This window comes from Lotus japonicus, chromosome 1, assembly GCF_012489685.1.
Source record: "Lotus japonicus ecotype B-129 chromosome 1, LjGifu_v1.2".
Classification (NCBI taxonomy): Eukaryota; Viridiplantae; Streptophyta; class Magnoliopsida; order Fabales; family Fabaceae; genus Lotus; species Lotus japonicus.
The window spans coordinates 127475189-127500522 of NC_080041.1; the positions used below are offsets into that span (position 1 = coordinate 127475189).

Below are 25334 nucleotides of genomic sequence, written 5' to 3' on the forward strand. Positions count from 1 at the left end.
AATTTAGTCATGAAAAATGTGTTTGCATTTATTATTACTTAATGTAAAATGTTTAAATAAAACTTGCAATTAATAAAATAATTTTTTATATAAATTTTTAAGAGTTGTTGGGTTGGAGTAAAAATTAATAAAAAGATGTAGATGATGTGACATTATTGAAAGTTGTAAAAAGCAGAATCTAAATACTTTAGTGAGTATCATAGTTAAAGATGCTCTTAGATTCGAGATTAAGTCCTAGTTAAGACTCATCATTTCTCCCCTAGAATGTGTTGTGTGAGATTGAACCCCCAAAAGCTATTTCCACACATTAAGTCTGTGTTGCCAACTGAACTACCTCTCTTGGGTTGGTAGTTTATAGTGAGAAACAATTAATGCAATAATAAAGGGTAAATATAGAAGGTTGCAAATATTTTTTTCAAATCAATACATTAATTACACTTATTACATATTTTCTTAATAAGCGTAATTGTCTTACAAACCAGAGCTAGCTAATTTTTTTTTTGAAATGAGAGCTAGCTAAAATTAAAGTAAAGTAAAAAGACTAAAGTTATGGGATAGTTGGCAAATCATTTGTAAAGGTTATTAAGCCTCAATGCTTTTCATTAAGAATCTACTTTACGTTTCAGTCAAAAGTAATGGTTGAAATCAACAGCATTTATGTCGTGTTATCTTTCAAGTCAATTGTTCTTTGCCCGTCATCCTCTTATTACAACTTGTAGTCCATTACATTTTTCTGTGAACACCATTCAATGGCAATTAACCAGGGAATGAGCCCTTAATGAAGAACCATTCCAGTCATTGAGGATTAATATTCAATATACTCATTTTCCTGTTCTTAAAGTTCACAACTAAATCCATTTCTCTTGTGTATTACTCCCTCCGGTCCTATTTATAAGCAACAAAAAAAAAATTCACATAATTTAAGAAATGTAGTTAAACTAGATAAAATGCATTAAATATGTCTTAAATCAAAATAAACTTCCAAAATTGTCCTTTGTTATTAGTGTTGGAAAGTGGGAAAGAGAGAGAATGATTAATGAGACACATTTTACAAATTAGAATTAATAAGGGCATTATTGGAAAAAAATAATTAATATAGCTCAAACTTTCATTTGGTTCTTATAAAAAGGACCAAAATTTTTCTTCTCTTTCATGCTTATAAATAGGACCGAAGGGAGTAGTAAACAATTACTAAACAAATACAAATTTGTAGCATCCTTAAGAAATTATATATTTGTAGCATCCATAACAGTTATGTCCAAAATATATTTAAGCATTTTGGGAGGAAGATAACTTGATGCATAGAAAAACAATTAAGCATTTTGACAGAAAACTCTAACTAGCTGCTCTTTTTTATCTCGAACAAGTATTTGAGTTCCATGTGACATCTTTTGTCATCATCTTCAAACTGCAAGAAAGCAACACCAAAAAGTAACTAACATGTTCATGCATTTACATGGATCAATTCTACTAATTAAACAAAATAAACCAAACCATGTTCGTTTTAACAACTAGAGCAATTCATGGAAGCTTTTCAGGCTTCACATTTTCATCCGTATAGATTTCAGATTTAGCAAATTGAAATATACTGATTGTAAAAGACATAATGGAAATTAACCAACCAATCCGTTTAGGCGTGCTTCATTGAGGAATAGTGAAAGGAAAAGGCTTACTCAAGTGTTTGGAAGAACTTGTGTAAATAGCTTGTGACTTGTCTATAAGCAGTTTTGAGCTTATTTTCATAAGTTGCTCAAAATAGGTCATGAATAAGCGTTTATGCCTACCTCTAACCAATTTTGAGCTTATTTCAATAAACTTCTCAAGTTAGCTTATGAATAAGCACTTACTCAATAAGTGCTTAATTAAGTTGTTTACCCAAACAGACCCAGATATAGTATGCTCATTGTCACCTTTCATGCTTTTGTCTAAAATATACCATGTTCTTTATCCCAAAAAAATTACCTTTCCATTCACTCTATCGGGAACGCCACACACTCATGCCCATGAAATTCATTTTTCCGAAGTTAAAGGAAGGAAAGATATAAAAATTGATAACAATTTTCCAAGTGTTATGACAAGTTCACAACATCAAACAAGTTTCAGATCATAGACATTTGAATAAAATTCCCATAACATCAAATAACTTGATAAAACTTTATTGCTGAAGTTTTCCAATACAAAGCAGATGAGTGAACCATATCGTATTTTCCTTCCAGATAGAAAATTCACTATGAAATATATTTAAAGCCCTATATATATTGAAATTATAAATAAAGCATCCTGTAAAAGATGTATGTTTACTGCCTCATACCTTGAGCTTAGCTGAGTAAACACCTCTTGCAAGTGCACCAGAGGGAGTAGTGTCCTCTTTCAAGGCATATACATATGGTTCTTTTTGAGGAGCAAAAGTACCCAACATTCCTTTGCTCTGATCAACTGAAAAAGCCCAAAACTAAAATCAAATGATGCATTTAACACACGAAAAAGACATCATTAGCATTTGACCTATTTCTAACAATACATACCAACACAGTCATTCAACTTAATTGTCACGGCCAATTTATCTTTTCATTTCTATGCTATACCATACAGCAATGTATCAATGGCAGATGACAGTTATGGGGGCAAGCCAAAAGTTGCCATTCAAATATGGTGGATGGCGTTGCAGATTATGGTGGAAGCCATGACAGCCATCACACACACACACACACACACACACACACACTCTACATAATATAATAAAATAGAAAAAGAACTAATAACCAATGTCAAGAACAATAGTCTAAATTGAAAGAAAACCATTACTACATATAACACAAATATCATAAATAGAACACCATAAGTTCCGTAAGTTAAGTTCAATAGAAATTAAAACATCATCAAATTCAAGTTTCAAGTAACGGAAGAATATTGAGAACCCAACACAGCTACCCTAAAGGGAAGAAGAATGTTACCAAAAAAGTAACAGAGGGAAGTGTCCAAAAACGTAAAAGGAATGGATGACAAATCAGATGGGGGGGGGGGGGGGGGTAGAAAACAAACAGAGAAGATAAAAAAAATGAAAAATGAGAGGGGGGGAGGGGGCGAGAACAAGGGGCTCAGAAGAGAGAAAAACAAAGTTCACCCCATCTGGTCAGCTGAGCAGAGTTGCTGGAAAAGGCCACCGGATACAGGTCAATGTTGGGATCCAATTGGAAGGTATGGGACTTGAGTCCAACGTTGGAAGTAAGGGATTCTAATGTGGGGTTTATAAGGCCTTGGGCTCTCCAACTACAACGGCTAGCTTTCATGGTATGGTTCTCCCAAGGTTCTTATCAGTTGACCCCGCCAAGGAATAAAAGGAGAATTGACAGAGAGAGTGAGTAGTGTTGGGAGGAATTGGTGTTTAAGGTGTTAAATGGGTTAAAAATCTTCAAAATGGGTTAGATCAACTATGAACTACAGTAGTCAATTGCGGATCGTGGCCTGTCGCGGATGACCGCAAAAAATGAAATTCCATACAAGGGAAGGCCGCTATTGGCTGCGAATAGCGGGATTTCGTGGCCGCAATCCCGTCGCGGCAGGGGTCCGCTACGCAACGCGACGGCGCTATAGCGCCGCTATCGATAACAACCATCTCGGGTTTTTCCCCCTCCGAACTTCCGCCCATGGAGCCATGACTGCATGGCCGCAATGTCGGCAACAGGAATTTTTTGCACAGCCCGACATCCAAAACCTGCCACGCGATGACACTTCTATAGCGATCTAGCCAAAATCCACATGCCATTGCGAGCCTTTTAACATGGCATAAAATTTCTTATTCAAGAATACAAGATGTTTATGGACATATAACGAGCATTAAACATAGTTTGAGACACATAAGCTGCCATTTGTGGAGCTCCCTTTGTTGTCCCTATATGTTCAATTTCAATAAAACCTAAAAACTCTCCCTAGCAGTAAAAGGAGAAAGAGCATAATTATCACAACCACGGATTTCATCTGTGATTTTCCCGCCATATCAAGGATAGCAAAGCAACCACAATCGTAAAAACTTGGACATGATATTCATTGAATCAAAACTTTGCTTTTCAAAAGCCAATCATAATATACGGATACAATCAAAATTGACTAGCAACAGAAAATATATATATATTAAGTGTGTAGTGTGTACCCTGAAACCCTCCTTTCCACACAGTGTTGGAGTATGTCAAACCAGACACAATGTTGTGCAGAACACTAAACTTGAGCTTAAGCTGATAGCACGAGCCCTCCCAGAGAGTAAATAGAGGACGACCATTCTGACTTTCTTCCACAGGTAAAGGGGTAACAATTTCACCAAAATCCTCAGAGAGAATTCCAATGGAGTGGAATTTCACTTCAGGATCCACCTGAGCTGTAAAAGGAAGCAACTGAAATAAAACCAAGCAAAATGTGCTACACACAGCATAAACAAGGATAGCAAGCAAACAAAGAAACAAACCATCTAAATCACTTTCCAAGCAACCTAACAGCTTCTCTTTCCACCTCCTTAGGCTTTCATCCTCCTGCACAGCACAATTAATCTCAAAATCAGAAAAAAATACAAGTAAAAATCACTTTTTATTGGTAAATTAGTAAAGTCACTTAATTAACCAATGATGTGATCAAGCTATGAGAAACCACTTGAATATCATATGCACTATTTATTCCAAGGAAATTGGAAACAATGGCAAAACCTTATAAAATCATGGTTTAAGACATCCTGCAAATACTTTCAATTAGTTGAACCATTTTGTTTTACAGTTTGAGTTTGTTAGGGCATTCCATTTCAAACCCTTCAAACAGTGAAAACTCTGTTTTGCATTTCCAGAGAGGTTTGTTAACAAAATCCATGAAACTAACAATAAAAAAACACAGAAAAATTCAATCTTCCCACAAACCCATGATTTTAAAAGATAAGCAGAATCAAAAAGAGGTGAAAAATCATTAGATTAAAAAAAAAACCTTGTCTCGTTCGATCTGTTCCTTGAGAGAGAGAAGAGGACCAGGAACAAAGACACCTTTTGTATGAACCCCAGTGCCTTCTTCTTCCTCTTCCTCAGCTTCTTCCTCCTCTTCCTTACCATCATGAAAAGGTTTTTCAATCATTTCTTGTTTGGTTGGATCAACTCCAGAAGCAGAAGTGCCTGCTTGTTCTTCTTCCTGTGGTTTCTTCCCATTCCCACCACCTACCATTGCTTCTCTCTAGCACACACCACCGAAATCAATCACAGAGAGGAAGAGTTTCAGTGATGTTATCTCTCTCAATATCGCTTTTGGGTTTTGGCACAGTTTTCAAAGAGAGAGAGACAGACATTCAAATAAACAGTGGAGAGTTCGAGGAAAAAAAGAGCGATGTTCAAATTCACACTCACAATGTTGTTGGCTGTTGTCTTGTCTTTTCTCACTCGCAAGTCGCATACTCACATGTGCTAGTGTTGACTTTGACTAGCGTTACATTTTTTCGGAGGCTTGTCTTTTTCATAAAGAAATACTACTTTTCTTTTTGTGAACCATGACCATGAGGCATGAGAATTGAGAAACGATTGTTATTTATTTATTCTTCATGTTTCTATGTAAAATAACAATTTTCAATCTCCTACAAAAATATTTATATTCAGTTATTTACTATAACAATGGTAAATATTACCTTCGTGTCATTTCAAACTCAAAAAAATGGCAAGTAGGCATGACAACGAGATAATTCAAGCGAGAGACTAGCTCCTCTCTTCACACCCGACCCCGTGCTAAAAACGAAGTGGATTTAAAGATGAGTTTGAGGAAGGTGGAAATAAAAATATAAAACTCAACTTCATTCTCTGGTTAGGGTATATTCATGCCCCTTATTTTTTTTAATTTAATATTATTTACCTATATATTTAAACAATTCATATAGAAAATATATTTTAATTCACACTGTCCATAAAAATAGATGTTAAAAATTCAAGATGTTTATTATTCAATTACTATTACAATTCAAATCATGTGATTATTATAGCGGACGAGGTTCGAATGGGTAAATATCACTCCTAAACTCATCTATGTCATCGCTTCCTCGGGTTTAGGTTGAATTTTTCCAAACATTCGATCAAAATTAGAGTCGGGATACTCACTAGGATATTCATGTGACAAGTTTGATCATGATGGCATTGATGATTAGCGGAGGTGGACAATGGTGAAGGAGTGGTCAAAGTAAAATGTATTTTAATTAATTACTATTTTCTATATAAATTAATCTTCATCGAATGTGTGCATTAAACTCTTCAATTTTAAAAATTGCATGTCTAAAGGTGTGCATTAAACTGAACCAGTCCATTTTAGACAGAATTCTTTGGTTGAACCAGGTGAATGTAGTGCAAGACAAAAAACATATTGATAGTAGATATGTTGGATCAAGAATCACATTCACATCATACCAAAGTTCTTTTTCTAACGGTTGAGAATCCTAATCAACAGTTACACATTTCCTTCAACAAATACATGTCACCTTTCGGTGGATGCACTCCAGGTCCACTATTTTTAATGGAATTTATCTCAATAAAGGAAAAAAATGAAGAAAAATATACAATTTTAAAAGAAAAGTTGGCGTTCAACCTTGAGCTACAACCGAAAAAAGGAGGACAGCAGCTCACAGCAGTGGAAAGAAAACCAAATCATGAAGTGTGCATTTCTTATTGACCTATACTGACGTCAAGAACAAATGAGGATCATGCATGAACAATCAAGCGTGAGATGTCATCACGAAAAATGCTTGCAGATTCAGTCATCTGAAAGGTTCAATTGGTGCTGTTTCTTCAAGAGAATTTGCTGCCTGAAAACATTCTACAGCTTCTAGCACTCTACCTTCAGCCTTGTGAAGAATGCCGAGATTATACCAAGCAGAAGCATTCAATCTGTCATAACGTAGTGCATCCATCAGAAAGCTTCTGACAACAGGATCTGATTGATTACTCCACCGTCTAAGAGCCACAGCAGTGGATATCAAGCTGGGTACATGTCTGGGATCAATGTTCAAAGCATCGCGAAAAGCTTTTACAGCCTCTTTGTATAGGCCCTTTGCTTCGTGCATTGTACCTGTGAAATCGAACAAACAGAACTCATTATATGCAAGTATGAAGCAACTAAAATTCAAAAAGAACTGTTTATCTCTAACATCTATTCCCTCCCCTTCTTTTTTACATTTATCAAATTCATATGATGATTTTGGGCACTTTACTAAAATCAAACATTGAAGGTGACAGGAAAACAAAGGTGGCAAGCCAGTGGAACTAGCAGTGACAAAAAAAATACAGCAGTGAGAGCATTCTAATGTTTGTCATCTTTTTTCCGACATTGAAAAAAGAGAATAATGAGATTAAAATGAAGCACACACAAGACATACAATAAAAACCAAATCCACATAGTGCATCCATAAATCTGAAATGTCATATTAGAAAGACCTAATTAACAAGAGTTCCAGAGTTTCTTCCGCCTATCATACTTTGTGAATTACGTTTTTGTTGTGCAAATAGGCATAGGTTAGTTTATCATAATATTATTGATTTGTGGTACTGTAGACCTATTTAGTTGTTTTATAGGACTTGCTTGTTTCGCGGCCAAGCTCTCTTCTCTCTTGGCGCCTCACTGCAATCAACTTATGACATAGCTATAAACTGAGAATACTATATCACAATTCCACCCATATCGACCAGGTCAGTTACTTTCAAGTTTCAAGTGATTATAATCAGTTAGTGTCATTCCCCAATATCATATAACTTAAAACATAAATAAATCATATCATACATTTACCTATTACATGACATCTAGAAGCGGTGTATTGTCTGAAGGCCTTAGATTTTGAAAGACACACCTCTGCATCGTGCCACTGTGACAGACTTATGTATGCATATGCAAGATCATGCCATATTTCCTCTTCCAAGTTCCTAGCATAATCTCTGTAGTCCTGTTACAGAGTACATAAAAAAAGGTAAAGAGCTAGACGCAATACACCTTCTGAAATAGATGGATGAAAGAGTGTCCAAATGCTATAGTGTTATAAGAGTGTGTTTGGATTCCATCTAAGAGAACATTCATGACATATTTGGCTTTCCAAGACATTTTTTCCAACTACTCTCACTATTATTGTTCCTATCAACATGATCAGGTGTCAGGTATGGATCAGGACACTTCCTTTCACCCACAATCACAAAAACATGATCTTAAATTTCTGCAGCAGATAAATATCACAAGTTGATGAGAGATCACACCCAGCTATTTCTGGCAATAATGATCAGAAAAATAAAAAGCTATGATTCAGAATTATAAATACCAAGAACAGCAACCAACAAACCTTATATAGCTTCTGTATTGAGCCAGAAGTTTTTCTCTGAACTAGGAGAATAGAAAGAAGCTGAATATATGTTTCAATGGCACTTGTTAACTGGCCCTGTGCAATTTTCAGTTTAGCTTTTGTTCGCAATAAATCTCCTTGATCCCATATTCCAATCTGGTCCAAAGCAGCATCAACAACAGACTCAGCATCCAGAAACTGTTTTTGAGCTGATAATATCCTGGCCAACAATAACCAACCTTTAATATTAGACCCAGCTTCCAAGTTTAGAAAGCGTTTTGCATAATGAAGTGCAGCATCCAACTTCCTTTGGTCCGCATATTCTAAACTTAAATAGTATAGTATAAGAGGGTCACTAGTTCTGGTCATTCTGCTTGCAGTTTCCAAGGAATGAAGTGCCTCATATTGTCTCTCAGACCTCTCAGAATCAGAGACAGTAAATCTTGAGTATGTTGAAAGTGAAACACCAAGTAAGCATTTGGCAAGATTTTCCAACTGATCACATCTTCCATCCAAGTTCTCAAGCGCTCTGCGAGAAAAGCTTTCCCCATCTTTTGCAAAATCAGGGTTCTCACTACATATCTTAGAAGCCATTAACAAAGCAGGAACATGACTTGGATTCTCTCTGCTATTCAATAATCTTCTCAGAAGATTCAGTGCTACCATGTCCTTACCTGCTCCATAATAACAAAGAGCAAGGGCATGGTACCTTTCTCTTCGATCAACGGTACCAGGAAGTAATTCTTCCCATTGATTGGCTAATGCTGTCAAATCCCCTGAAACAGATAGAGCAAATGAAAGGTGGTCCAAAATTGAAGGATCCCACTCAATTTTATTTAGAGAAACTCTTCTAAGCAAAATCATCAAAAGAAGTATAGCCTCTTCTATGTTGCTTCTGGGTACAAAAGAATTGTCCATATGGGAACGAAGATCTGTGGGAATTTCTTCCCCTCCACTATATAGAAGAAAAACAGCAAATTCTTTCTGAATTTTTGCTACAGTCTCTGCATCAAGATTCCATTTATGAAGGAGTGCACGCCGGTAAGACAAAATAACTTCACCGGTACAGTGAGCAAGTTTCCATAATTCTGGAAGCAGCTCTACTGCCTTACTCAAAGTTTCCTGCAATTTACATTCTGCACCAAAGTTTTCTGGCAAGCCATAAGGTAATGAAGACTCAATTATGTCCAGAATAACTTTGCATGTTTGGGCAGCTTCTGCAAGAATGATTGGAAATATACATCAGATAGCACTTTGAGTTCACAGCTAGAAACTTCCGTTAAATTGAATAAAACCTCAGAATTCTAAGGGAAATGCCATGATGTTTGACAGTGTCAAAAGACTGATTTGTGCGAGTGTTTCACTTTTTAGTCATATTTTGAAATCAAAATAGCTACTCTTTGGCTATTGAGAAAAAAGTCTTACTGATGAGTTCTCTTAAGGGTACTAGCTAAGGAAAAAATATTTTTCAAAAAGTACACTCTTTAATGCGCTGATAACGTTGAATATATTACTTTTCAATAAAAACATTTGATTTTTTATTCCTTAACTATTTTCTTTAGGGCACTTATCAGCGTTATACTTCCAAGAAACATGAATTTTAATTTTTGGGGTGTCTGACGAACGACATAAAACTGCTAATGTCACAGGAAAAAGAAAATTGATGTCAGTCAAAGAGAAACAAGAAATCGGTGCTTCTCCATTAAAGAAAAAGCAGAAACAAAATATTTATTTGAAGTAAGATTATTTTTTGTGTTATAAAAAAAGATTGGAAAAGATAAATTTCATAGTAAGTCCAAACTAGAAATATATACAATCAAATAACGAAGCCAGATTTTTTAACACAATTATCAACTCATGTGATGTATTGGGTGAAAAAATATACTAAGATAATCAAGAGCGCTAATGCATGTCCCATTGTGATGGGAAAAGTTCCAGACTCTACAAAGCAGGTCCCTCACAATGACATAGCATGACAACTAAATCTGATAGTTAAAAAGAAGAAGCATAGCAGATAAACCAAAATCCTATAACATAAACTAATCAGTGCAAAATAAGGAAGATGACAGATAAAGGACATGCTAATGTGCAGATCAAAAGAAAAATATGCATAACAAGCCACAGGTACCTTAAGTTAAAAAATAAAGCGCAAATATATTGATCAAGCAACCAGTGAAGATACCTTTAAACCTTCCAAGAACCTGCAAACATTTTGCTTTTAAGAAAACTGCTTCTAACAGTAATCCAGCCGTATGTATAGCCATTGGCAGAGTATCATAATTCTGAGAGCGTCTCCTACGGCGTCCTTTGCGTTTGGCAAGATCTTGGCTTTTGACAAAGAAATCTTTTATCTTGGGAGCCAAAGGAACAATGGCTATTCCTTCAAAAACATGTAAAGCGGCTTCTATATTTCCTTCCTGAAATTCATATCTTCCTAATAAAGCTCTAGCTTCCTGCAGATTACAAGTACTATCTCAGATTGCATCAAGTCCAATAAATAGAATTAATAGATCATCATAAACCTGCATACATCATCAGCCATGACGTGAAAGAGACTACGGCCTCGATTATATACATACATGATAAAAAATAGGTAAGATGAATGACTCCATTAAAATCCTAATAGATGTATGCAGTGAGCTCTTAACTTTGAGTAAACTTTCGGTATTCTAAAATATATATCTCTAATTTGTCAGTTTTCTTCTACTTTTCATTAAAAACATAATATATATAACCATTCATACTTGGTGTCTTAATTTTAAGGTGGGAAGTTTGTACTACAAGAGCACTGAAAACAATTTCCACATATTCTGTCAGTGTTTTATATAAACTATGAATATGATCTATGAATAACCTACGAAACAAACATGGGGAAATAAACCTGACATGACTACCTGGGTATAGACCGGCAACAACAACAACAACAACAAAAGCCTTATCCCACTAAGTAAGGTCAGCTATATGGATCACAACACTACACCACTAACCTCGATCAAAAACTTAATTACGAGGGATACTATTGATAATGAGATCATCTTTAACGATATCATAGACAGGCACACATATGAAAATTATCCAGTATTAAAAGTCTAAACTATCCAGCATATCATCAAACAGTTAATAGAACAAGGAGCCAACCTCATAGTTCAAGTTGCCGCTCTCGCGTAACGAGGATTCGGCTTCTTCTATATTACCGGAATCCGGCCTCCTCTCAACTCTTCCATCTTGGCCAGAAACGCCGCTCGCAGTCGACGAAAAGTAATCCTTGGTCGCCAGAGATTCCGAATAAGGAACCAATTCATCCGCCTCTCTTCTTACCTGCTCCCCGGAGCAGAAACACTTGATCATCTTCTCCAATCTCCTACTCCCCATGCTCTCTCTCTCTCTTCACTCAAAAACCTCACCGCCACAGCACTGTCATCCACACATGGCATCACAAATTCACAATCATCATCACCACCACAAATTTCATGATCAATTAATAAATTAATACAGATTTAACCGCAAATCCTGATCTGTTAGATTCAAATTTCGAATTAGGTATGATAAAGAAACTAATAAATCCATGGATTCCGATGATAAAGCTAACAGAATTAATTGAAAGAATAAGATAAGTAGCGTGATGATGAAATTGACATAAAATGAGTCAGCAAATGTGAAATAAAAAAATAGAGATAAATGAAAATTTTCTTACAGAATTTGGAGCTGTTTGAATTTGTATGAACCTGAGAAATAGGATTGAACAGTAAAGAGAGAAAGAGACAGAGGAAAAAGAAGAAATAGGAATAAACTAAACTTTTGTTTATTGAGAAAGAAAAGCAGAGAGTTGAAGAAGGGAAGGAGATATGAACAGTGAAAGCCATTGTTCAATTTCTTTCTTTCTTTCTGTAATCAAAGGTTACCTTTGAATCAATGAAAAGCTTCTTTCACTGATTCGGTTTTTCCTTTTTTATCGCCTTTTTCTTTTTTCTTTTCTTTCTTTATTTATTTATGTGCATTATAAATAATTTTTAATTAAAATTAAAGTGATAATTGCATATGAGAAGTGAAAAGGGAAAAGCGAAGAAGCGTACGCGATAAGATTTGGAGGGAACGGAATCACATGACGAAAGTTCGTTTTGTTTTATGGTGGGTCCCGCTGTGCGTGCTGGAAGAGGCTCAATGCTTGCCACGTGAATTACGTTGTCTCCATAATACCTACCGACCGTATGTTTTAGGGTCCATTTAAAAGAGTTTATTTGAGCTTATTTCTTATGTCAGTGTTTGAGAGAACTTATGCAAACAGCTTATGGTAGGCGTATCATAAGCTGTTTCAAACTTATTTTCATAAGTCATTCATGATAGCTTATAAAAAAATAAGGTGTAATATCACTTTTGGTGATCTCATAATCTCAAAAGTACTAATATTCCACTTCTAAGTGTAGGATTAGTAAAGTGACATGTAGGAAAGTGATACGGTAAAATTCATGACATGTAAACAAAATGACATTATTTAGATTGATTTTAAATATATATTTTTTATGACCAAAACCTTACGGGGACTAATTTAGATTTTCCTTTATTTATTGGGGACTAAAAATATATTCAAGCATAATTTCATCATACATATTATTATACAATAAATTACAAAGTTGAGGGAAAATGCAAAAAAGTCTAAGAACACATACCTGCATAGTAAACATTGACACAATTACATGAAACTTTATTTTGTTTCCACTAACAATGCTATTACAATCAGGTTAAACATTCACGCTTATTTTCTCTTCCATTTTATTTCCACTTACTTTCTCAATCTATGTCTCTTATTCACCTATTACATCACATATCATATCTTTCATTTTTTTATTCTCTTTCTATATCTGACTAGGTGTTGGTGGAATTTGAGTGCGGATCGAGTTTTATTTAAAGTACATATACAAATACAATTACAATGAAATTCTTACATGGACATAAATAACAGCTTAATTTTTCATGTGCTAGTTTTGTTTCTTCAGTGATTCTGCAATGTTACTAGCAATGCAGTATGCTGTAGATTGTATAGTTATCATGGGGTTAACACCAACTGCACTTGGTAAAACACTTCCATCACACACATATAACCCTTTTGCTTCCCAACTCTCTCCATTCTCATCAACTGCACCTTCTTCTTCAGTAGCACTCATTCTACAACTTGTCATCTGGTGTGCACTAGTAAACACTGTCCACACTTCATTCCTTGAACTTGGACCCCCAACAACTCTCACACTGTCAAGAAACTCTTCCAAATCACTCTCCTTGATCCCTCTACACTTTATTCTCTGGCCATCACTCCTGTAAGTTCCCACTTCCACAGCACCTGCTGCAACCAAAATCCTCAAGGCCTTTCTCAACCCAGTTTGAAGACTTTCTCTGTCTATTTTGTCAAGTTTGTAAGAAATTCTGCCTTCAGCTTTTACTTCTCCTGAACCATGGTCTCTCACCAATGCAAAAAGGTTAGCAGTTCTTGCATACTTCACCATTCTCTCTTTTACATCAAGCCCTGAGACCCAAGGAACCAAGGCTGAAAATGATCCAGGTCCTAGAGCAGGTGCTTCTATAATGATTCTTGGGGTGGAAGTGGAATCCTCTTCAAACACCTTGTGGATAGAAGTTATGATCCCTCCCTCATAGTTGTTACCACTAAAGTTTGTCATGTCCTCTGGGAAGTAACCCCAAGCAAATTGACATGGGTGGAGGTGAAGGTTTTTTCCAATGTTAGGATTTTTTAGGCCACTTGAAATCATTAGAGGAGGTGTGGAGAGAGAACCACATGCTGAAATTGTTACCTTGGATTCTATTTGGAGTTTTTTTGTTACTTTACTCCTCCAAGTTGCTGAAGCAATCACACCTGAACATGTCTTTCTCTTGGTTCCATTATCTCCATCTTTCAGTGTAAAATTCAATTTCTCAGCTTTGCAGCCGGTAAGAATCACTGCGCCATTTCCCACAGCATCAACCAACCAAGTTGATTCAGTCCCTTTTTTATCTCCTGTTCTACAACCATAACAGCATGAACCACAGTAGTGATCTGCTGAGGAATTTATTGCAACTGGCTCAACTTTGAAACCGATTTTCGCGCACCCTTGTCGAAGAATTTGATTCTGGAAACTTTCCTTGTTGCAATTCTCAGTCACACCAATCCTTCTGCAAACTGTGTCCATGGCAGATTGATAATCAGGGCTTGCAAAAAGTGGGATTTTGTGTTTTTCAGACCACTCCCTCAGAACAGAATCAGGTGTTCTGATGCATGCAGACCAGTTGATAGCAGAGCCTCCACCAAGTGTTGAGCCAGCCAAGATCATCATCTTGCCATCAAGACTTGGCAAGATTCCACCTGATTCATAGAGCTCATTCATGGATGGACCTTCAAGGGAAGAGTAATCATGGGAAACAAAATACTCTCCTTTCTCTAGGATGATCACTTTGTGACCAGAGTTCGCAAGAACTGCAGCTGCAACTCCTCCACCGCAACCAGAACCAACAATGACAGCATCACATTTGATCTTGTACATGTTCTGCTCTAGATCTTCAGTGACTTCAAGGCCTTTTTCAGTGAGGGATTGGATCAGAGTAGAATCAGTTTCATACATGGTCTCTATTAGTCCCTCTTGGAGGGGCCTCTTCTTTTGCGTCAATTTTTCCCTGGTGTCCACCTGGTATCCAATTGCTTTCCATATGGGATTATGTCCATTCACATCAGCCTGTAGCAATTGGGGCAATATGCAAATAGCCCAAGGCAATTTCAACACATATATTTATCATAAATCAATTATACCAAAAGTTGTTGGGTAAAAGAAACATGAATGATTATATTTCTAACACGCCTCCTCACGCAAGAACTCACTTTGGCTTAAAGCATGCACAATGCACAGTCTCTCCTCAATGTGCTGTTATAAAACTTTTTTTATTAGGAGAATTGGGGACGACAATGATCAAGCTCTAGACCACTTGGTCATAGAGACTCTGATACCATGTCATAAAACAATTATCCTAAGAGTTTAAGTTGTTGGGTAAATTGGGTAAATGACACGTACATATCTATATTTCTAACAATATTGAAAGAGTTTAATAACTATGCAAACTGCTCTACATAGTCATCTAATCAGGATCTACTATTTTGCCAAATCATAAATGATGTAAAAAAACAAAATACCAAAATATAATCATGTCAACATTAGATTGAACTATGTGTAATCTATTTCCATTGTGACTGCCTGTAAATTAAATCTATGTTGAAACTTAAAATGGTTGAGAAGCATTACATTACCCTTGAGAACAAGTTGTAGAAGCAAACAAGTTTGGTCAGCACAAACACTAGCCGCAGAGGTATCCAACACTTTTCCCTTGACCATCTCTTGAGAATTTCTTCTCTTTTCTCCAAGGGAATCTCAGAGAACTTGTGAATGAAAGGCCACCTCCAGTCCAAGCAAAGAGTTCCACAAAGCAACAGCGTCCCCAATCTGAATGACAGTATCAGCAGCACCCAGCTCACCAAGGACAATGCTTCTGGGAAAGATCTATTGAACTTGAACAAGAGCTCTGCAGCCTGATTTCCATTTCAAGGGTGTGGGAAATAAATATACTTGAATTGATAAGAGTTCTTGCTTTTTCTTTCTGTGAAAAAGTGAACTATTGAACATATGATCAACATAGCTTGAGAACATGTTAGGATCAGTATCTCTTGCCCCGGAATCAATTCTGAAACTCAAAAGCTACTCACATAATACATGCGCATTTGGTTCCAAGTTTAGGAGCTTTAGGATTAATTCTTATTGACCATAATCACTTTTAGGTGGTTCTATAGATGCTTGACAATGAACTTAGTGCATATTTAGGTACACGTGGAAAACCACAGTGAGCCAAAATCAATGTAGACATGAGCAACTTCCCGTAGCTTTTGTGGTTGTCCACCGTAATTTTGGTTTTACCGTGGTTTTATGTCGTGTATCTAAACATGCACTTACATAATTGATTTTAGTCTCAAAAACAATTATGCGAGAAATTAGAGAGAGTATTATATGGTTGTTGGACTTCATAATTGTATTTCACAACTTACCCTATACTATAGAAATGATTTTCTCATAAAATTATCCAAACACAAATCACTTCACTTTCCACTCATTTTGGAACCATAATCATTTTTTTTCAAAATCAATTCTAACTGAAATCAATTTTAACAGCATTGCATGTAAACTTCTCCCCTTAATTGAATTGACTTTAGAATCAGTTATAACATGATTTTCAATCATGCACTAAACAAAATAGCTGGCTGCATGTCAACCTATGAAGAAAGAGAAATATAGAATACCTCATCAGGAAGTGGGGCCTGGGAACCAGAGGCTGTGTAGAAAGCTGAGAGGGCTTTGTCTACTGAGCTTTGATTGTTTTGGGAGTCCAATGGCTGGGAAGGAAAGAGAGCCTCACATATGGCAGCTATAACATGCATCTGGCTGCTTGATAACCCATGGCTGTAACCTTTCTCTTTTCTCCTTCCTCCTTTCAACAGAGGATGAGTCTCACAGCTCTCTTCTCTTTCCATGCCTATCTGCAATCAAGATACTCTCTTTTTCTTATATATATGCAGTTCTAATGTCTCTAGGTTTAACAAACTATTACAAACTAGGCCTTTTTATAGCAAAGTAGATCAGAAGCAGAATAACAAAGTACTATACCAACCCAATTAAAATGTCTGGGCCAGTTCTGTTATGTGTCTCTACTTTCTACGAGAATTGACCTTTTGATACCAAAGATACAGATGAACTCTTATCTACCCCAAATTTTGATATAAAGAATAAATATAAAATCTATCTATTCTTATGGTTTGGTCTGAGGAGAATACAACTAAAAAATTACTTTTTTGTTTAAATTTCTTTAGGGAGAGGACAAAAAGGTAGAAAATTACGTTGAGAATTTTGAATGCTGTAAGCAAATTAAGATGTAATAGATATACTTGAGAACTTTATGTCCGTAAAAAATTAAGGACGTATTTAATTTGTGAATTTTATGTTTAAAACAGAAAATGAAGCTGAAAAAATGATTGGTTGATGTTTATAAAAAAATTGATTCAATTTTTTTAAAAATATAATCAAAACAAAAAATAATAATAAAACGTAGTGAAAATGAAGGGAGCAGTCCCACCGTCATTATCATTATCTCCACGATCATTTTTACTGTCATCATCACCGCAAATACCACCACCAACCAATGCGATGAAAAGCAGCGATAGTGGAGATTGATGGTTGTGGTAGCAACAATGACAGAGGTGGACGTATAACTCGTGGTGTTAGTGCAAGAGGTGGTGACATCAATAATGGTGGTGATGTTGGCGACAATAGTGTAGTAGTGTGAGTAGTACCGACAACAATGACAATGATAGGTGAAAATAAAAATAAAAAGTTTTTTCTTACATTGGAAAGATAAATTGTATCTTTTGAAAATTGATCCCTAGACCTCCTCCACCCAATTTATATGTCAGCTTCTAGTTCTTACCACTTGAGCCATCAATCGAAGACAAACAAAAAGTTAAAACGTATATCTATAAAATAAAATTATTTTCTCTAACCAATCCGATCAAAAGAGCAAACAGATAATTCTCTTTTAAATTTAAGTGCCGACTTTGTCATTTTTGACACATACAATAAATTATGTAGGACAATATATTAATATACCGCTTTTTGAATGTCACGGATATGAATTTGTTGGGTATGTGTCCCTATTTTAAGTTGAGTCTGAATTTATGGGGTATTAATTTTTGTCTTTGTCAAGTACAAATGGTCCATAGATTACGATTATTGGGTGTTATTTGTGTTAGGTGATTTGTATATTACATTTATTTGAGAGGGTTATCCTAAAAAAATCATCTACTATTGAATAATATTTTTCTTGCTTTAAAAATATGTAGAAAGCAAAATCTGAAATTATTCTTTTTGTCAAAAAGAATAATAATAAGAAGTTAAATAGTTATGCATTTCAAAAAAAAAATAGCGATGGAAACACATCAGTTTATTATTTTCTTTTACATCGGAAAAATAAATTGCACCATCTAAGGATTGAACCATAAATCTCTCCCACCCAAAACAATTGATTTTTTTAAAAAATTAAACGGTTGAATTTTATTAGAGTAAAAATATAGAAAAATTAATGATGATTGAATTGTTAAGTTCAAACGCATCATAACGTTTTTAAAATCTTATTTTAATCATAACAATTTTATAGTAGAAGTTTCATTGAAAATTCAACTACTGATAACGTTCTCAATTTCAGGAGAAACTTGGTTATATGTCACACGCTTCAACGTTCTATCAATTCTTTTTTTTTTAGAGCAAAAGATTTTATTGAATAATGAAAGCAAAATACAACCCTGCAAGGAGCGACAAAAGCAAAGGAGCCCGCAAAACCCCACCGAAAACCAACCAAAAAAGAAACCAGCGAAAAAAAAACCACCCAACAAGAAAACCCAAAAGCCAACCAAAGAACTAGCAGCCCAAAAAGAAAGCTCGCAGACACAAGAACGCTACGCGCCCACAGGCCCATTGTCACTAAGATATTCAGCCAGATCCCAAATAGCCTCATCCTCGCTGCCAGGGAAAACCAAACCTGCCATTTTTCCTAAGAAATATGTCTTTCTAGCCCGCGTGAAATATGGGCCAGAGGGGGAAGGAGGATCAACCGGCACAGCGCACGCGGCAACCTCACAACTAATTTTCTTAGGACGACCCCTAGGCCTACGAGAAGCCTCGCCGGAGACGGGCTTCGCCCCCCGCTTCTTCCTTGGCCGACCACGCGGGCGAGGCCTCGGCGGAGAAAGCTCAAGCATAGGGTCTCCCTAACGTTCTATCAATTCTTAAAAGGATATCTTCATCAGAACAGTACCCTAGTTTGAAGACTCTGACTGCTCAATGCCACGTCATCAGTCAGACATATCAAGAAATATTTTGAGCGCCAAAGTTTAGTTTAATTTTAACCGGCTGTCTCACATTCAAATCAAATGACAACCACTTGAGTTTCATTCAAACTAAATCACATGAAGACAAGTTTGCTTTAGCAAAAGGCACGCTAACCAACGAGGAAAAGTTCAAGCTGTCAACATCAAATTGCCAAATTGTCTCTTGTCTAAAAAGTAGCCCAAAGTCTATCACCACCTACTAGCTGACAAACATCACCTTTTAAGCTAAAGGATAAACTCGCTTCAGAAGTAACATTTAATGAAGCCACCAACCAAGCCCTTTGAATCAACGGTCCGATATCAACTTACAACGGCTATCTCAACGGTTGGATTTTGTCTCTCAACGACTACAACACTAGCAAGCGAGTATTTAAGACATTCTTGAAGATCTGAAGAAATAAGAACCAACTCTGAGAATACAAGTATTCAAGCATATATTTCAAAGTTTCTCAGCAAGCATTCAAAGCTCAAGCAGATATTTCTAAGTGTCAAACACAAGCCATAAATTCTGCCAAGTGAAAGAGAAAACCTCGTACCTTAAAAGAGTCATATTTTTTTATTCTCTTGACACTTTTGTAGTAACTCTTAAGTGATCCAATAGTCAGATCTGAACTCAAACACTTAGAGTTCCAGTGCTTTAAAGTCTCTACCCTTACTCTTGAAAGAAGAGAATCTTCGTAGAGTGATATAAATCTTTGTAAGATTTTGGAGAAGTCCGGTACAATACTTATAGGAGGAGTCCTGCAGAATACTTGGAGAAGTCCGTGATAATACTTGGAGAAGTCATGTCTAATACTTGTATTGGAGAAGTCCTTGATACTTGCTAGTGAAAATCTTGGTGGTGGCCAAATACTGAACGTAGTCCAATCGTTTAGGGTGAACTAGTATAAATCTCTGTGTGCTGATCGTTCTGCTCTATTTACTGTTTTACTTCCGCTGCACTAAACAGTTTGTGAAAAGTCACGCTTGAACGTTTTTATCAAAGAATTAATATTATTTTCATAAAACAAACCCCCCCTCCTTTCTTGTGTTACTTATTTGCAACTCATGAATAACAAATAATTTTTATACTATAAAATAATCAATAAAAGGCCCCAACGGTCATCTCTCTCCTCAATCGTCTTCTTCACCATGGAACCCTTAAAAGATGGGTTTTAGAGTCACGTGAGAAACATGTGACTTGTCCAGTCATCAAGCTCTCTGAAGAAAGTAACCTGAGACACGCGTGAGGGAGCCACATCAGCTTCTCATGTTAGTTTTCTCAGGAAGGCAAACGGCAGACCAAAAGTGCAACAACATGTAAACTTGGAGAACAGTTTTTGCTAATTTTGAAGTTTGAGGACGATTTTCACAGGAAGACAATAGTTAAGGGATCAAAAGTGCAATTATGCCTTTTTTTTTCTTTTATTCATATCAGTGTCAAAAAGGTAGACATTGAATTTGGGCATTAGTTTTAACACCCCATGAATTAATCCCCCACCCTCCTTTATACACCAAAATATCTGAAATACCCTTTAAAATTTAATTTCATTCCAAACATATCCCTTTTCCTATCTTATCACTACCATCATTTTTGTTTATCACACCACCCTTCACTTTTACTCTCATCTCATAGTTTTCTTCGTTGTCACTTTTCACACTTAATATATGTGAAAACATTTCATACATTGTAAGTGTGAACCGATGTATGTTCGTTCTCTCTTCACCTTCTTCCTTTCGTTTTAAGTACTTCACACTTAACAGTTGGTACCTTCACACTCTTAAGGGTGAAATTTGAAAATATTTTACACTCTTGAGTGTGAAATGAAAATATAAAAAAAATGATTTTTTTTTAAATAAAATTATTAACAGTTCAATAACTCACACTCTTGAGTGTGAAATTTGAAAATGTTTCACACATTTGAGTGTGAAATTTAATTATTAAAAACTAAATATTTAAAATTAAAAAGGTTTAATTCCACTTTGGGCCCCTGATGTTTCATAAATGTGCGATCTGCACCCCCCGTGTATAAAACGTGCGGTCAAGGTCCCTGATGTTTCTAAAACGTGCGATTAACGCCCTTCCGTTAGGTTCCGTCTGTTGACCAAACGGAATGCTGACGTGACACTTATTTAATTTCATAAAAAATCATTTTTCTAACAAAAATAAAAAAAATATTAAAATTCAATAATAAAAAAAATGAACTCAGACTCTCACTCGACCCTCTCTCTCCCTTTTCACGCTTCTTCTTCTTTCTTCTTCTTTCATCTTCCTCCTTCCTCCTTCCTCCTTCCATGGCTTCCTCAACCTCACCTCAACCTCACCTCACCCCAACCTCACCCCACAACCCCAAATCTCTTAGATTCGCTCTCTCTCTCTCTCTCTCGATCTCGCTCTGGATCTCTCTCTCTCGATCCCGCTCTCTCCTCTGGATCTCGCTCTCTCCTGTGCATCTCGCTCTCTCTCTCTCTCTCGATCTCGCTCTCTCCTCTGGATCTCGCCCTCTATTTCTTGATCCCGCTCTCTCCTCTGGTTGGTTGGGTAGCGGTTGCAGGTGGGTGGGGTGGGTTTGTTGAGGTTGCAGGTTGGTTGGGTGTTGATTGGGGTGAGGTATGGGTTAAGGGTGGCGGTTGCAGGTGTGTAGGGGTGGGTTTGTTGAGGTTGCAGATTGATTGGGGTGAGCTAAGGGTGGTGATAGCAGGTGGGTAGGAGAGGGAGGAGGTTGCAGGTTGGTTGGGTGTTGATTGGGGATTCTATCTGGGTTTGAGTTTTTTTGTTTTGATTAGGGAAGTTGAAGAAGATGAGTTAGAGGTTGAAGATGTAGAGAAGCTTCTGGATAAATTTTTGCTTTGAAATAATTTTTATTTTTATGTTTTGAAATAATGTTGAAATAATTTTATATGAAAAATGAATTTTTAATTAATTAAATAATGTCACGTCAGCATTTTCCGTTTGGTCAACTGAGGAACCAAACGGATTTGGACGGAAGGGCGTTAATCGCACGTTTTATAAACATCAGGGACCTTGACCGCACGTTTTATACACGGGGGGTGCAGATCGCACATTTATGAAACATCAGGGACCCAAAGTGGAATTAAGCCAATTAAAAATAAAATTCTTAACACTTGATTCTTTCACACTCAAGAGTGTGAAATCTTTTCAATAAATGTGTGAAATGAAAATTATAAAAAAACAAAAAATAATAAAAATTATTAACAGTTCAATAACTCACACTCTTGAGTGTGAAATTTGAAAATGTTTAACACACTTGAGTGTGAAATCTAATTCTAAAGAAACGAAAAATTTAAAATTGAAAATAAAGTTCATTCACACTACTGATCTTGAGTGCGAAACTGAATTGTGTTTCACACCCTTGAGTGTGAAACACAATTGTGCGAATTGAGTATCTTTATTCTCTCTTCACCTTCTTCCTTTTGTTTTAAGCATTTCACACTTAGTGAGTGTGAAATATTTTCACACACATTGAGTGTGAAAATGTTTCACACTTATATGTGTGAAAATACTATCACACTTTGACTATCTCTTTATAAGAGAGGGTATTAAGGGAATTTAGAAAATAAAAGAGGGTGTGAGATTAATAAGGGGGTGTTAAAACTAATGCCCTAGTTTGCCCATTGAATTTAAGTGTGAATAAATTTCACTCTTAAGAAAATAGTTTTGTGACACTCACCTACACTTTCTCATAACTTTCTCTTATATATGAGAAAAGGAATAAAAAGAGGAGGAGAGAAAAATTAATTGACATGACAAGGATTGAATTTCAGGATGAAGGAAAACGTGATGATACGATGAAAAGGAAATCCTTGGACTGACTCTATTTCGTATCTGCCCTTTCTACCTAGGTAGGAAAGTTGGAGATGGAATCAAATGATACCACAGAGAAATGATGAAGACAGAAGACATTAGAGATCAGGCAACCCCAGCTTGGCCTTGTCCGAACATGAGACTAATTATATAGGAAATGCTAGTAACACACATTTTTTAATAGACATTCTGATATATTTTGGTAATTGATTGATTTTTAATTTTTTTAAGAAGTGAAAAAAAATGTTAGTTTTTCAGAAAAATAAATTAATCATGAAAAGTGTGTTAGAATATATCTTCAACAAGTGAGTTACTGATGTCAAAAGAACAAGTGTTACTAGTACTTCTCACTCGATATATCACGAGAATTTAATTTAATTTAGAGCCTTTAATTTATGATTAAAAAAAGGTTAGCTTATTTTTTCCGAAATAAATATAGATATAGTAACAATTTACATTTCTAGAAATATATTAAGAAATAAAAAAATGTACATAATTATTAGTTTTTTTAATATTTTATGAATTTTGACAATATAATCCAGAAGTAAAACACGAATGGTAATGCAGCTCATGAAAGAATTGAAGAGTTCCTCGGGGAGCAACACATATTTGGGTCTTGTGGCTGCTGAAATCAAGAAGTTAGCATCTAGTTTTGTTTTTGTTGAATTTCTTCATGTTTATAGACAAGCAAATAATGCAACTCATGTGCTTGCAAAATTTCTCTGGATTGGATTTGCTGTGTACCCCTGTGTATTCACTCATGTATTTTTTTAGATGTTCTTCCGCACTAGAGGTAACACTTGCAATAAAGGATTCAAATGACATAATCCCTTTATATGGAATAAAGTAAAAAGAAATATAGTAAAATTATATTTCTAAAATGGCATAATCAAAGTAAAAATTATAATATAGCACAATCAAAATTTATTATTATTGTAAACCCCTATGTGGTAAAGGGAACCTATAAATTACACTTTTCTAGGATTCAACTTAGGATTTTTTTCCTCTTAATTTATGTGTCTCACAACTCTCATCGCTTGATTATTTAGAAAGAACAACTTAAACTTTTAACATAATATTGTTTGTTTGTTTGAGGAGTGATATATAAACATGAGATTTTTTTTAATATTATTTTTTTACTTTCCTACGCACATGCACGAATTAAGAGTCATTTGTAAACATACATCAGACATTTTCATATTTATTTTCTCGTACTTTTTAAAATATGTATATCACCTATTTAAGTTTTTTTTTCTTATCCCAATTACATTTAATTTCATTTTTTTTTCTAATTTGCTATGCTTTGAATGAATGTACAAAAACCATTTTAATCTTCATGATGTATATATGAAAAATGAAATACAATTTTTTTTTGAGTTAATTTACAAATCAATTATTTAAAACTATTTGATATCAAATTTTTTTATGACATATTTGATATCATTTTGAACGTAAAATATTACATTCATTTTTTTTATTTTAAAATATAAAAAATAACCAAATCATTAAAAAATACTTTATAAGCATATATCTTAATCATAATTGACTTTTATAAATTATTATAATATCATTAAAACCATTAAATATCAAATTAATACTATAGTTTTTTTTGTTGAAAAAAGTCACAATTAACTTTTGTTAATTATTACTTTCAAAAAAAACTTTTATTGATTATTCTAATATCATTAATGACTATTAAATAAAATATTAAAAAATTAATTATTTTTAAAAATATGAAATTATTTAATATTTAAATTACAAAAAATCAGAAAATATAAACATGACATCATAATCTTAAAAAATAACTAGTGTTTTTTACCCGCGCGTTGCATGGGGAATTTGTCTATTGTATTTGATACATCGATTAATATTTTAAATTATAAAATATTTAAGATGTTAAGAATGTAAGAACAATCATAATAAAGATGTGGATATTTAAATATCATAAATTCAAACACTCAATTTTAGTGTTTTGTAAGCATATAAATGTAATAAATAAAGATAGATAAAAACTACAAAAATATAGCAAATCACAATAAAAACTCATAAAATCTTGAATTAATTAAAAATCCGAGAATTCAATAAAATACCAAAAAAATTAATTAATACTCTAAAAATAAATAATAAGATAAAATCATGAAATAAAAAACTTAAATCCTAAGCAAATCTAAAATTTAAAAAAGGTACTAAATAAATATAGATAAAAACTATCAAAATCTAGCAAATCACAATAAAAACTC

The 25334-nt window shown here is 35.0% G+C and overlaps 3 protein-coding genes across 5 annotated transcripts; all 3 read right to left on the reverse strand.

Moving 5' to 3' along the window:
* Nucleotides 1-1192: 1192 nt before the first annotated feature.
* LOC130730510 (rho GDP-dissociation inhibitor 1-like) lies at nt 1193-5377 on the reverse strand. The gene is made up of 5 exons (XM_057582535.1): nt 4963-5377; nt 4460-4523; nt 4151-4372; nt 2312-2436; nt 1193-1408 (listed from the first exon to the last, which is right to left on the reverse strand). Exons 1-5 carry the CDS (start codon nt 5191-5193, stop codon nt 1340-1342), a joined length of 711 nt encoding a protein of 236 aa, XP_057438518.1. The 5' UTR covers nt 5194-5377; the 3' UTR covers nt 1193-1339.
* A 1007-nt stretch (nt 5378-6384) lies between these two features.
* On the reverse strand, nt 6385-12162 carry LOC130730511 (protein NPGR2-like). Of its 2 annotated transcripts, XM_057582536.1 has the most exons (6): nt 12021-12162; nt 11465-11740; nt 10509-10779; nt 8327-9543; nt 7786-7939; nt 6385-7071 (listed from the first exon to the last, which is right to left on the reverse strand). In XM_057582536.1, exons 2-6 carry the CDS (start codon nt 11696-11698, stop codon nt 6761-6763), a joined length of 2187 nt encoding a protein of 728 aa, XP_057438519.1. In that variant the 5' UTR covers nt 11699-11740; nt 12021-12162; the 3' UTR covers nt 6385-6760. The 2 variants fall into 2 exon arrangements, with proteins under 2 accessions (XP_057438519.1, XP_057438520.1); XM_057582537.1 differs by lacking the exon at nt 12021-12162 and having other exon boundaries at nt 6882-7071; nt 7847-7939; nt 11465-11833.
* An 816-nt stretch (nt 12163-12978) lies between these two features.
* Nucleotides 12979-17007, reverse strand: LOC130730512 (long-chain-alcohol oxidase FAO2). Of its 2 annotated transcripts, XM_057582538.1 has the most exons (3): nt 16653-17007; nt 15612-15890; nt 12979-15045 (listed from the first exon to the last, which is right to left on the reverse strand). In XM_057582538.1, exons 1-3 carry the CDS (start codon nt 16881-16883, stop codon nt 13303-13305), a joined length of 2253 nt encoding a protein of 750 aa, XP_057438521.1. In that variant the 5' UTR covers nt 16884-17007; the 3' UTR covers nt 12979-13302. The 2 variants fall into 2 exon arrangements, with proteins under 2 accessions (XP_057438521.1, XP_057438522.1); XM_057582539.1 differs by lacking the exon at nt 16653-17007 and having other exon boundaries at nt 15607-15837.
* Nucleotides 17008-25334: the final 8327 nt, after the last annotated feature.

Bases quoted from the DNA above. Each gene is read 5' to 3' on its own strand.
- LOC130730510 (XM_057582535.1), bottom strand. From the start codon at position 5,193: ATGGTAGGTGGTGGGAATGGGAAGAAACCACAGGAAGAAGAACAAGCA. The intron at 2,437-4,150 runs GTACACACTACA...GGGCTTTTTCAG, and splicing joins GTGGAAAGGAGGGTTTCAGG to TTGATCAGAGCAAAGGAATG. The intron at 1,409-2,311 runs GTATGAGGCAGT...GCTTTCTTGCAG, and splicing joins TTTACTCAGCTAAGCTCAAG to TTTGAAGATGATGACAAAAG.
- LOC130730511 (XM_057582536.1), bottom strand. From the start codon at position 11,698: ATGGGGAGTAGGAGATTGGAGAAGATGATCAAGTGTTTCTGCTCCGGG. The intron at 7,940-8,326 runs GTTTGTTGGTTG...ACTCTGTAACAG, and splicing joins CAATACAGAAGCTATATAAG to GACTACAGAGATTATGCTAG. The intron at 7,072-7,785 runs GTAAATGTATGA...TCGATTTCACAG, and splicing joins TTCTAGATGTCATGTAATAG to GTACAATGCACGAAGCAAAG.
- LOC130730512 (XM_057582538.1), bottom strand. From the start codon at position 16,883: ATGGAAAGAGAAGAGAGCTGTGAGACTCATCCTCTGTTGAAAGGAGGA. The intron at 15,891-16,652 runs GTATTCTATATT...AATGGAAATCAG, and splicing joins AGGCCCCACTTCCTGATGAG to GCTGCAGAGCTCTTGTTCAA. The intron at 15,046-15,611 runs GTAATGTAATGC...CAATTGCTACAG, and splicing joins TCTACAACTTGTTCTCAAGG to GCTGATGTGAATGGACATAA.